Raw genomic sequence first — 13,181 nt, 5'->3', positions numbered from 1 at the left:
ACCAAAGCATACTTACAAATGAAGGAAGTGTCTTTCAGTGTTACTTATGAGTATTTCTTTCAATCTTCCACAGACTGCCTTTTCAAGGTGTGTCCTATGAACCGATATTCAGCCCAGAAGCAGTACTGGAAAGCAAAGCAAGCCAAACAAGGAAACCATACAGAAGCAGCACTGCTGAAGAAACTTCAAGTAAGAGACATCTGTATTTGTAATCTTATCTCAATCTGCAGGCTGTAGAATTACAATAGAATGAGAAAGAATAATAGTAAGTGCCTTGGGAACCACCATGGTTGCTACCATAGCAACTTCATATTCTCCTTAGCTCTCCTACCTCCTGACTGGCATTATTGCCCCTGCCCTGTTTTTTATCTTACTTTGGGCTGGGGGTTGTGCCTTTGCTATAGGCAAAATATTGCTTTCAGAAGTTTTATAAAGTAAAAATTGAGTTGTTAAAATTAGGAGTGGGCCCTGATTTACATCATGCTATTATTTTAGAAGTCCTTTCCAGGAGTTAGGTGGAGGGGTGGACAAAAATGTTTTCAATGCTTTTCTCCGAAAATTCCTCAGAACTGCAGTTGTCTTTGCTTTCAGTCTAGGTGATTATTCTCTGTACCATTGGGTAGATTCTGTTTTGCATCAAATACAGTGTGGATGGAGCAACTTCTCTGTCTCTGAAAAAATGCTGGCCTGATGTTATAATTCAATGAATAAGACTAAGTAAAAACAAGGTCATATCAAACCTGGCTGATAGTTTTATGTGCAGTGGAGAGGCTGCCAGTGCTTCCATTTAAAAACAGCAAGGAAGGCACATGGTGTGTGGCTAGAGCTAGCTACACAGCAATTGGAGCTAGGAGCTGATAGTTTGTTCTGTGGCTGTGTTTGAGCCAGACTACTGTGCTTAGCCTTGATTTTGCAATGTGTGACCTACTAGCTTTGTTTTGTTATATATAAAGTCAAGGTATTTGTATGCAATTAAAAACCGAACAAGTAAAAGGAATGGTGATGGGGAAAAGCTAATCATAGGCCCTTCTTTCTCCTCTTTCAGGATGAAATAAAGCACCTGGAATTACTTTTCATGCTTGAAAATGTTTAAATAGCATGCATCCATAAATTATGACTTGAGTTTCTATTCTGGGTAATAAAAAACCAGAATCATTACACAGGGTCTGGGTGATTATAGTTCAGAAAATTATGCTGCAGCAGGATTCGGGTGATAATATTTTCAGTGCAGTAATGCTTGCAGGTTGGAGGAAATGTTTTAAATGTGATGCCATTTCCTTTTTACACTATCTGTTCCAGTAGCTGACTACAGGTACTGATTTTGTAAAGTTTAAAGAAATAATCATTCTCTTGCAGCATGCGGCAGAACTGGAGCAAAAGCAGAACGAAAGCGAGAACAGAAAGCTGTTGGGCGAAATTGTAAAATATAGCAATGTCATACAGGTAAACCTATTGAAATCCATTTGCCTTCTCTCAGAGCTGGAAAGGAAATAGTTGTTTCATTTCAAGGTTACAGTGAAAATGAAACTAACCGCTGTAATCAGAATTGTCAAGGGTCAGGTAAACAGAACTTGGTGAAGTTTACAATATTGTGTTTTTCTGTCTGTTTTAAAGCCTACCAGAAGTGCTGCGTTTTCATGTTTAAATAATAAGTCGTAATATAAATTTTATGTGCAATTTTTGCTGCTGCAGTTTAGAATCTGAATGTAAATATGTATCTTTTATTTTCAAGATTTATTTCAAAATCATATGATAGAGGTGCTGTGCAGCTCCTTTTAAGTCACTGAAGTAATTTGTGCTTCATGACATGTGAGACAGATGTTCTTAAGTGCAGTACAGCTTTCTTGTAATGGGTGAAATTCTTGAAGGTAACACTATAAATGGACCCTTGCCCTACCTGTGTAGTATATTCTGTAGAACTGATCACTGACATATTTCTCTCAATCTGAGATACAGCATCTGTTTTCCTAAATAGCAGTATACTTTGATAACTCTTATTTTGTCTTTATGTATGTTATGAATAATTACCACAGTGTGAAAGCCTATGCCTCCTCTTTTGACTGAAGGGAGAAAAAGCAACAGCTGTAGTAATTTTTTTAATTATTATTTGTTCACAGCTACTGCACATAAAAAGTAACAAGTACCTCACAGTCAATAAGAGATTGCCGGCTCTGCTAGAAAAGAATGCTATGCGGGTGTCTCTGGATCCTGCAGGGAATGAGGGATCCTGGTTTTATATCCAGCCGTTCTGGAAACTGAGGAGTGAAGGTGACAACGTAAGTAACATTGAATGTGTAAGAGGGAGAAGGCAGAAAGTTTCCAGAAGATACGCGATTTCTTTGCTACTGGCATAAATCATAATGGATTCAGTTCAGAAAAAAATATTTTAAACAGTGCTTGGGACTGTTAGCTTTTATGTTTAACTAGAAAGTGTTACCAAATGATATGGTCTTGAATCTGAAATGTTGCCACATGCATCTGAGCCTCTGATGATCTGTGTTGGAGAATCTTTGCTAAGTCCACCTGCTGTGTGCAGGCTTACAAAACTGATAATAAGTCATAGTTTACACTAATTTTTTTTATTTTAAAGTTTTTTTTTTAATATTCTGGGCAACATTTTTTTCAAGAGGTCAGCAGAGAATGTCTCTAGGAAATACATCAGGTTTCTTTAAATCTGTATCACCTCTCTGTGATTCGAATTGGGTTACATAGTCTGGGGGGTCTTCTGGGTAGGTTTCAGTAGGAGCCTTGCATGCTGGTAAGAGGAAGAATACATAGGAGAGCTTTTTGCTACAGATCTGAGAGTTCCGCCATGAGATCAAAACTTCATTCATTCGACTATGGCTTGGTTAAGTGTCTGCTGTGGAAAATTCAGATCTGCCTCTGGGAAGGCCACATGATGAACTTGTGTGCTTTTATATTGTAGACCTGGCTGAGAATGTTTGGCCACTCCCCTGTGAAGTAATCATGGTAAGAGCCCTCTCAGGATCTCAAGACAGGAATGCCTATTTTCTCATGTATTTTCTCTCATTAACTTTGTGGTTACCCAGCTCATCCAGGATGAGTGTTTTTGCCTGCAGCTTCTTTTGGAAATCTGTTGTGGGGAGGGGAAGAACTGCATTCCCGGCTCCTGGTCAGAAGTCCCTAAAGTCCTAGTCTTTCCCTGCTCCACACAGTGATCAAAAGGGTATGTGAAAAGTTCCCCTCTTCCCCAAGCCTGTTGCAGAGAAGAGCAGCAGACATGAGTAGCCCTCTGGGGCACCTCTGCATGGCTTTTCAGCTAGGGAAGAGCAGTGTTGTGGTGTTGTGGATCAAACATTAACCTGGTATTCCTTTCCTTCTTTGGAAGGAAAAAAAGGTGACTTACTGCTTTAAGGTTCTGGCTTAATTTCTTAGAATAACATTGGTTTGGCATTTTCTTAATTTTTCATGCTTGGGAAATAAGTGCATGTTATGCTCTCCAGAGTGAGGACCTAGGGTTCCCAGATTGTGATCTCAAAGCCATCATGAGCCCTTATGGCTGAGAGGAGCAGAATGTTCTTAAGCCCTATAAGTCATCCTCAGTACTATAGAGTTTTTGATTCAGTTTTGCACTATTGTGGGCACCTAAGAGTTTGGAAGCAGTTTTGCTGATCTGAAAAGTTTGTGGATCATCACAGTGATTACTGTAATATTCCACTCCACAGACCTCTCTCCCAGTTTTTTCCCTGTGGGGCTGTATTTGACAGGCTCTGAGCTACAAGGAACATGTGGGAAACTGTCAGGTTTACTCCTAACTTAGTAGTCTCCTTTGGAACCTACCTGCTGCTCATTTTCTGTCACCAGGTGTTGCCTTTCAAAGCTAGGAGCTTGCCATTATATTTTACGGAGGGAAGTCTCGAGAACCAAGTTTTTCCTCCTTTACACCAGCCTGAAACATATCTGATAATTTTCTTTGCAAACTTCCAGTGCTAAACATTAGTTCTTCGGTGGCTCTCTCATAACTGCTCTGGCACATTTCCACCCCTTCAACAGTTATCGAAACTAGACAGCTGTTGTAAGGGGTTACAGGAGTAGCAAGTGATGGGGGAAATCCTTCATTTACCTCTGACAGACAGAGAGATGCTCCAGTCTTGTTACCCAATTCTTCCCTCTCAGTTACTCCTAGACATGTGCCCATTAAAAGGCTAGTTTCTGGGGAACTCATCTACAAAGCCTAAGACCGCATAAGCTGGGGCTGCTTTACCCACTCACTAGGCTAGCTTTTAAAGGGCTTTATATCTTTTTGTATGCTTTTCTTCTTCAGTGCATGGAGTTAACTTGGTATATCAGGCCCTTATTCTGTTGGAAACGTTGGGTTTCTTTATTTTCAATTTCTGTGCTATAATGAGGAAATACCCTAAGAAAGCACATTTTAGAAAGTCTTTAGAAGAGTAGAAGTGAGTATTCAGTTACTGCTTGGATGACTGCTACAGTGTCAGATAAGGCAAGGTAGATCCAAATATGCCATATATCCTAAAATGAAAGAAGGTGGTTTATTCTGGAGGAAGCTGTGATATAGGAAGTCATATCTGTGACTGTCATCACAGTTGTTTAGCCTTGTGAAATATTTTAAAAATTATTTTTTGGAAGGAGGGTTAGCTTAGCTTCATTAGCAACTGATTAGTTATGCAAGACAATGAAAGTAATGAAAAAATATGGCTAAAAATTTACAGTAATTGGCATAACTGCAGTATTTTATGCAGACTTTTATCAAGCGTATACCAGCTCTCCTTCAATGGAAGATGTGACTGATTTAGTCTAGAGCTGGTTCCAGTTCAACTGAATAGCAAAATGTGCACTGATAGCAGGATTAGCTGTGTGGATTGCATTTTCAGTTGTCTGCCAATTTAGTGGTTTGAAAGCTTGATCTTGCAGCATGCTGAGGGAGGTGGTCTTGGACTTGGGGAATGCCCAGCCATCTGTGGGAAAGTTCTGTTAATCCTCCTGATCTTGAAGTGTGTCAGCAGTGCCACTGGCAGATGTAGTTATGACATACAAATGGTGGAGATGGAGTAGCAGAGCCTTCAGTGTGCCCGGTAACCTACTTGGATAGTTAGTCCAAACTGAAATTGCTGCTACTGTATCTTCACAGCTAATATATCCTTTTGTAACTGCCAGTCTTTGTGATATACTCTACTATAGTATTTGCTCCTAATTCTTGATTTTGGTGTAGATGTGGCTGTCAGGTGGACTTACTGAGTTTATATGAACAACAGAATCACTCTAAGCGATGACAGTGATGATCCCTCACCCAGAACACAGTCGACTTTGACTGTGGCTCTTCCCACTCTCAGTGTACCCTCTCTGCTAAGACATGGACAAGTAGGGTTGCATGAATTTAGAAATTACCTTGTACAGGAAGAACTACACTGCATCCAAGACTGAAGGACGTTGTACATTTATCTTGAATTCAAAGGCTGAATTCTCATTGGCTTCATGATGAATTTAATCATTTTTTGGAAGCTTGTTATCTAGACCAGAAAGGTTAAGAGCTTTGTCAAAGGAATCAGGAATGAAATTCTCAAAATCTGTGTGTCTGATGCAACTTTAATGAATTCATGTCTATATGCAAGGAAGAAGTCCCAGAGACCTGTCAAACTATTACCCACTGCTGGTCTACAGCATACGGTGGATGGCTGTGCTCAAGGGTAGCTAAAGGAAGAGGAGAAAGAGCTGGTGTCAATTTTAATTTTGCAGAGCAAAACCTTGGGAATACATTGCTCTGTCTTCTGTAATCTCCATATACTACAATTCTACAGGCAGAAATATGGACACATGGGCATGCGAGTGCTCTGCCTCCAGTGTTTTGGGCATGCTGGGGCATTATTTGGAGCCAGAAATCAACAGAGTAGGGGACAGGAGGAACTCAAAAGAGCAGATTTGCAGCTTGTCCCAGGCAGCCATGTATAAGAGAAGAGGATTCCCTTTTCACTTGGCTTTCATTTTCTGCATCACTAGTGGAGGGTGTATAGGAAGCAAGCTCTGCGAAATTGCCTCTATCCCTTCCTTCCCAGCCCCACCTATGGAGGTCTGAAGAAAGAAGAAAAAGAAGAAAGGAAAAGAACATAGGATATCTCATTGGTTCTGTGGCAGCTGGCAGAGCTGACCAGTGTTGAGGACAGGTTACTGATGTGGACTTGGAGCAAGGCAGGAGTCTGAGACACAAATGGTGACCCCATGTAACAGTTCTTCCTCAGATGTGTGCCTACAGCAGAGTAGCTGTGTACGTCTTCTTTCCATGGTAGTCACAGGCTTGCATTCAAAGATACCTTCCCCTTGCCCATCCTTTTTTTTTCTTTTTAAATAAGATGCTTAATTATGTGCTCTCTTAATAATGAAGCTGTTATAGTCCTGGTGTACTTGCAATAATTTTGAAGTCTTGATTCCACTTTGCAGGGTGCAAGCCTGATGGGTTTTTGATTAATGAATTGTCTGATCATAACTTCTTAAAATGGTCTGTAAGTAATATCTGTGTGAAGCATGGCATGTAGGAATGTATGGCATAAGTAGTGTATCTTAAAGGTGTCTTGTCATTATTTTGGTTCCATCAGTGAACTTTTTCTCATTACTTGGATCAAATAGGATTTCTATGTGTAGTCTGAGTATGATGACACTGTCTTTTGCTACTGTTTATTTTAGCTGTGTTGGTAAAGAGCAGGCAACCTTCTTTCACCTCTGCAGTAAGTGGGTCAAATTCACCTGTGTTGAAGTTACACGAGGCTGAATTGGGCTCTGCTTTTTCATAGGAAATGTGCTGATCAATGCAGAAAGCATTTTTGTTTGTGTTCCAAAAGAAAGCATGGCTTGTGCAGCATTTCATACAGCAAAAATCACATGTAGCCATTTATCTTCATGTGTCTGTGTGCTTAAAATATAGGCAAATCAGGACCCAGTGCCAACCAACCTATGTGGATCGATTTTTTTTTTTTTTTTTTTTAATTTAAATTGTTTATTTTTTCCCTTCTCCCAGGTGTGAATTGAATTCTCCATATGCATGTTTCAAGCACTTTGTAGGTCAAAGACATTTTCATATATTGTTTTTCCCTGTCTGTATAGGTAAGGAATTGCAAGGGCATGGGAATTTGCTTGCAGGGAGTCAGCTAAGAATTACTCTCAGAGAGAGAAGGTCTCTCAGCTGATGTAACTGCTGCCTGTGCTGAGGTCCAAACACCATTTAGGGAGTAACAGCAGAGGGGATGGAGTGTGTTTGCCTCTCTGAATTTCCAGTGGTTTATGTCCCTTCCAGATTGCAGTCATACACTCTAAATTGCAGAACTCCTGAGCCTATGACATTTGCCAAAAGATGGTCCACAGACTTGGGGAGTCACTGGGCTAACAGAGTCTTGTCACAAGCAAATTTTTAAGGCTTTTGTGAAATGAAAGGCACATTGGTGGGAGAAGGTTGGCTGACGGCAAGGAAAGGAAAGGAGTCTTGCTGTCTGACTACAGATTATTTTGTTAGCTTTCTCTGCCTTTTGGCTGGCAGTATATGTGGAATAAAGAGTAGTTAATGTAACTTTTAGAGGAACTGAACTTCTCTTGGAATTCATAGGTTTGTATCTATTCCATGATCTCAAGTTTCTGCTGAATCAGGTGAGATGCTTACTGACAATGCGAGGATTCATTAGTGTGAAATCTTGAACCTAAGCAATTGCAGAGGCACAGGCAAACAGAGCTGATGTGTGAATTGTCTGCAAATAAATTCACTGAGTGCCATTCCTAGAGCATGCTTTTGGGTAATTTTCTAAAAATGTAACGTTAATTCATTTTATTGGATAATTACATAGGTCTAAATTATGTTTTATTTCTGACTTCCAGGTTGTTGTGGGTGATAAAGTTGTTCTCATGCCAGTCAATGCAGGGCAGCCTCTACATGCCAGCAACATTGAGCTTCTAGATAACCCTGGCTGCAAAGAGGTGAGTTTAGTGAAGTGAGGAGGAAGAGTAGCTGCTGATCTGAGATGTATTATATGTTGCTCTCTACTGGTAACCAAAACCCACAATGGGCTAGATGCCAGCTTGACCTCAAAAAAATGAGATGAAATATACTTATTCTTGGCACAGTTCTGTCTGGCACTGAAAGCTTCATGAGGTTTGCTTGAGTATCTGAAAGTCTCACTGAGGTAAGAGTAAGTCCTCTTCCAACAGCTCTTTAGGTTGTCTTTAGTAGGCTGTCAACAGACAGAGTAGCATTTTGCCCAATGAATCTTCTACAACATCAGCATCATTATTATTAACACTTCAGAGCTTCAGGACCCATGTTAGGCACAAATATGTAGCTAAACCATGTCCCCTGCCACCCTAGATGTGGTGTGGTCTTTTAGAAGAATAGAATGTCTCAGAAAGAAAAGAACACCCCTTAAGACTATAATTGTGTTTTGTTTTGGTTTTTTACCCCAAAGGTAAATGCTGTCAACTGTAACACAAGCTGGAAAATAACTTTGTTCATGAAATTCAGTAGTTATCGAGATGATGTACTGAAAGGAGTAAGTATGATTTTATTAATTGTTTTTCGAATCTGAAAAATCATGCCATATTTGACTGTAGAGAAATATTACATGGTGAATAAAAGAAGAAATGAGGACTTTGTCAAGCTGTTGAGGATCCCTCACTACTGTCCAACAGCCAGGATATTTTTCCTTTGTGTTATTGTCTTACTAAGTGAAATTGTCTGGATTGTGCTAGTTTCCAACCCCTTTCCCCTCCCAGAGGTGACTGAGGATCCATGAGAAAAGATGAAGTTCAAGCCAAGAATGATGAGGGCTCTGTACAGAATAGCTGTGACACTTAAAGATTATGCCATGATGCTAAAAGCAGGTATAACAAGCTTATAGAAAGGAACGAGGCGTGAAAGATGATGATAGCTGTAGTAAGACAATATAGCTTTAAATGCTAGGAGATTGCACAGCTTCATGCCTCCAGATCACTCCCTGAGATCAGTTACATTTTCATTTTAAAGAAATAATTCACATTTGTCCTCACTTGTATCTTAATAAATCATTAACAACTGGCTATTTTTCAGTAGGTATCAAGGTACCAGCAGTTTTTAAGGAAGAATTTGAAAGGGAAAATGGTATATCTGTGTAGATCTGTTTGGGGATAGTGTTTGAAGCCTTGGGAGAGGCCAGAAGGAAGCAAAAATGATGCCAGCAGAAGAAATAAAGAGGGGCATTGGTTTTGGTTGCAGAGTAGAAGAGGTGAGATAAAGTGATGTCAGAAAAAATCTATTCACTTTCCCTAAATACTAAGAGAGATTAGAAATAAAAAAATCATTTAGTAAAGTTAGCTAGAATTTAAATCACCTTTAGGTTAATTGTTGCCCACTGTTCATTGCAGTGCTCTGAAACAAGTTCTGTTTTCACAAAAGTGCATGAGTCTTTGTCCTGGTTCAGCTAGGATAGGGTTAAGTTTCCCCAGCAGTGGGGGGGAAGCTCTAGCCGGATTATTCAATACCATGCTGAGGTCACCTCCTGGCGCCCAAGCGCAGGAGAGTCGGTTAACGTGTGTTATGCGATCTCTCTGCTCTCACTGCTGTATCGGTACATACCTTGCTCTGTTCATTGTTATTACTGTTACTGTTATTGTTATTGTTGTTGTTTGTTTTGTTGTTGTTTGTTTTGTTGCTGTTGCACTGTTGTATTAAACCTCTCCTTATCTCAGCCCCGGGGTTTTGTATTTCACTCCCTTTGTGGGGGAGGGGCAGCGGCTGCGTGGTCTCAGACCCCAGCAGGACCTAAACCTCCACAGTCTTCTGCAGGATTGAATTGTCTCATTTGATTTCCAGGCTCAGTGCCAAGATTGTATGCTCTGCACTTGGCACCTGCTCCAGCAATAGGAAACTAATAAATGTTTTCTTCACATCAGCTATGTTGACATCACTGGAGCTAGTACAGATATAGAGGAGGAGTCTGGTGGCTTTGCCTACCACTTAATAATGCTTCTTCTTCATATTACTTTAGGGAGATGTTGTTAGGCTGTTTCATGCAGAGCAAGAGAAGTTTCTGACCTGTGACGAATATGAGAAGAAGCAACATATTTTCCTTCGTACTACATTACGTCAGTCAGCCACTTCTGCAACAAGTTCTAAAGCACTGTGGGAAATAGAGGTATTGTTCTTCTTTTTATAAATATTTTAGGACCTGAAGGCTAGGGTTCAGTAAAAATACTTTACCACAACATGAATCATTCATAGCCTCTTGATATCATCATACACTTCCCCGTAACTATTATTATTTTATGAAGGTTTGTGTAGGATGAATACTGAAGAGGTGCTTTATTGCTATCCGTGTGTGGAGAGAGGATGTTTTCTTATTATATTTACCTGCGCTAAAATGACAAAGAGTCAAATTCAGACTTGATGTAAATAGTGTGATTTTATCAAAGCCAATCAAATGATACTCATGTATCCTGAGTTCTGAGTGTTTATATTTGACTTCATGTGCAATATAGAAAATTGAAATTCATGACTGACAAGAAATCTCACAAATGTGATTGAGTCCATTCTTCTGCAACAGGGCACATCAACATCTGTTTAAAGTTAGGCTTAATAAAGGTGTTGTTGCTGAATGGGTGTGATTTTTGAGAAGATGACTAGCAAATATATTTTTGTTTAATTAAGGAACATTGGAAACTGATATGTCTCAAACCCTTGCTATTACAGCAGTGTAACTCCTATACCTGAAAGTTCTTATGTACTGAACAAACTTTGTGCATTTAAAACGCAGCTCCGTGCTCAGGCAAATGATTGATTTTTGTCTGAGTAAGGACTGTATGGAATAGACTATATTGCCCTTGTAGTTATTTGAGTTTACTCCTTAAGAGAGACAGACACTGCTAGGTTTCAAGGTAGTAAATGACCTACAGCTTAATCAAGGGGAAACAGAAATAAACTGGGATATTTCAAATGGTATGGGGATATTTATTTGAACACAAGCTTAATGGAAGCCTCTAATGCTGTCAAAAATAGAGCTGGTATAAGTGGTGAAACAATGTAAGAGGGTTTGAGTTTTGATTTTAAGTAGTGCCTATGTAAGTGTAGAGCAGCTACACTTACTTTCTTGAGCTCCAGATTCACACTATGTCACTTTAAGGCAAAATTTGACTTACCATGTTTTAGGGAGTAGATTAATGAGAACATGGAAGGTAATACAAGGAGTATTTCTTGGCACCTGGCAAAAAATAAATATAAGTAATTGTTATCTGTGGTGGGCTTAGTGTGAGCACAGAATTCCTCTGTGTGGTAGACTGTTTGTAATTATGTTGTTTACATATTTTTATTTGGAATGAGCTGTAAAAAATGTCAGTGATCTAAGTATGATCTTGAGGAGCATGATTAAAATCTGTACTTCTTTTAGGTTGTCCATCATGACCCTTGCCGGGGAGGGACAGGACAGTGGAACAGCTTGTTTAGATTTAAGCATTTGGCAACTGGAAACTACTTAGCTGCAGAGGTAAGAATGCCAATTAAACACGTTTTAGTTGGTTTTGTGCTGCCTAACCAAGTACTATACATGTCTGGCTAATTCAGAACTACCATAGTAGGTAGGTCCACAATGTAGATCTCCAAAAAGATCTCCCACTGGGTCTGAATGGGGAGAACTGGATATGCACTGCTGTGTCATGCTGTATTGCTGTAGCCAAGAGTTGCAAGGAAAATTTTCTGACCTGCAGGACACTAGTAGGTGAGCTCAAGACTAACCTTAATTTCAGTTGTGCTGTTGAATCTCGAATCTGCTGTTGTCATGACAGCCAAGGCAAACATCACTGTTAAATATCGACTATATTTACACTGAAAATCCCTGGATTCATTTATCTCTCTGGTTTTGTTTGCACTTGATTTTTGGAGTAGTGTTGTGATCAGTCAAATATTCTTCTTTGCTGGCTTAGGCAGCCACATACAGACTAAAGCTTTTAGAGTGGAACTGAATGCAAGCTAATGATTGAGCTTGATCAGAGGAATCTGTATGCAAGCACTGGAACAGATACTCTAAACTGCTCTAATTCAGGAGTTGTCATTCCTTTTTTTTCCCATAGACTCTAGACTTCTTGAAAAAAATGTTTCTATGGTGCTGATTTCAGTGTATTGATCTCTGCTAGCCAGCTTGTGGTCCAAGGCATCTCTGTGTTCTGTAGAAACTTGAAGAATGACAAACTTATATATTGGTGTCATGACTATTGTGTCATGTTAGTGCATTGTGATTGTAAGTAGTTTGCGATGTTCTGCTATTGCACTCTTGTCTTTTGACTAAAATTTGAATAAAGAGGTCTGAGGAAGTCTTTGCCCCTTTTGGTGGAACAGAAGGTCCAAGAGGAGAAGGAAGATCTTGCAACTTGTCTGGTTATTATCTGGTACTTTATGTTCAGGCAAAATAGTGTTGTGACTTCCCAAAAGATCAGCATAATACCTTCTAAGACCCATAATTGTCATTAAAAATAAAACAGGGCTCTTGACAAGCTGGAATAGAGCAGATAATACCAAGTTTATGAAATGGGACAGCCTTGGATTTTCCCTTGTTGCAAGAAGCTGTGAACTTTTAAAGTCATATCTAATCTGTATTAGAACTGGTCTGTGTCCAAGTTATATCGACGGAATGAAAAGTAGGTTTTTTTCCACTGATTTCATTAAGTCTGTGCAGGATTGCTTCTTTTGACTTGTGCTTGGAAGTATGAGTGTGAAAATTCACAAGAGCCAGGTATAAATCACTGTATGTTAGGGAATCCCTGAAAAAAGACTTGCTCTAACTGGATTGAGTTACGTTTACAGCAAGTACAACTTCTGTATGCAGACAACTCCCTAGTATTCCCAGGGTGCTGCTTTCACTTGCCAGCTCCTGTCACAGCCTGCACTAATTTCAGAGTAAGAACAATCAGGACCTATCAAACCTTTAGTTATTTCTAATGATGCCAAAACCAGTGTCAAAACATAAACAGTGGACCACCAGGACAGATACTGATATTATTTTCCATCTAAGACTGAATGTAATTTGGATCTTTTCATTGGTTTTAGCAGTAGCTCACAGCGTAAGTCAGAAACCTGGTAGGCCTGAGTGGTGAAGGGCATCATGCCTTTGAAGGCAGTGGGCCAACATGCCCTAACTACTTTGCTCTACACTGCTGCCTCCATAGTGCAGCAATACTTTAGCTTGTGTTGAAGCCAGCAG

At 39.7% G+C, this 13,181-nt stretch overlaps 1 protein-coding gene across 5 annotated transcripts in view; it reads left to right on the top strand.

The window, feature by feature from the left end:
- The window catches only part of ITPR2 (inositol 1,4,5-trisphosphate receptor type 2), a 289,774-nt gene that overhangs the window by 42,765 nt on the left and 233,828 nt on the right, over positions 1-13,181 (top strand). For all 5 annotated transcript variants that reach the window (XM_074826452.1, XM_074826451.1, XM_074826450.1 and 2 more), the window contains 7 exons: positions 74-189; positions 1,357-1,443; positions 2,118-2,276; positions 7,840-7,938; positions 8,424-8,507; positions 9,981-10,127; positions 11,376-11,471. In XM_074826452.1, the coding sequence (XP_074682553.1) occupies positions 74-189; positions 1,357-1,443; positions 2,118-2,276; positions 7,840-7,938; positions 8,424-8,507; positions 9,981-10,127; positions 11,376-11,471 (788 nt within the window). The remainder of the gene's footprint in view (positions 1-73; positions 190-1,356; positions 1,444-2,117; positions 2,277-7,839; positions 7,939-8,423; positions 8,508-9,980; positions 10,128-11,375; positions 11,472-13,181) is intronic.

The sequence above is a fragment of the Strix aluco genome, chromosome 5, assembly GCF_031877795.1.
Source record: "Strix aluco isolate bStrAlu1 chromosome 5, bStrAlu1.hap1, whole genome shotgun sequence".
Taxonomy (NCBI): Eukaryota; Metazoa; Chordata; class Aves; order Strigiformes; family Strigidae; genus Strix; species Strix aluco.
Note: the sequence above shows the minus strand (reverse complement) of the source record. Positions and strands in the feature narration are given on the sequence as shown.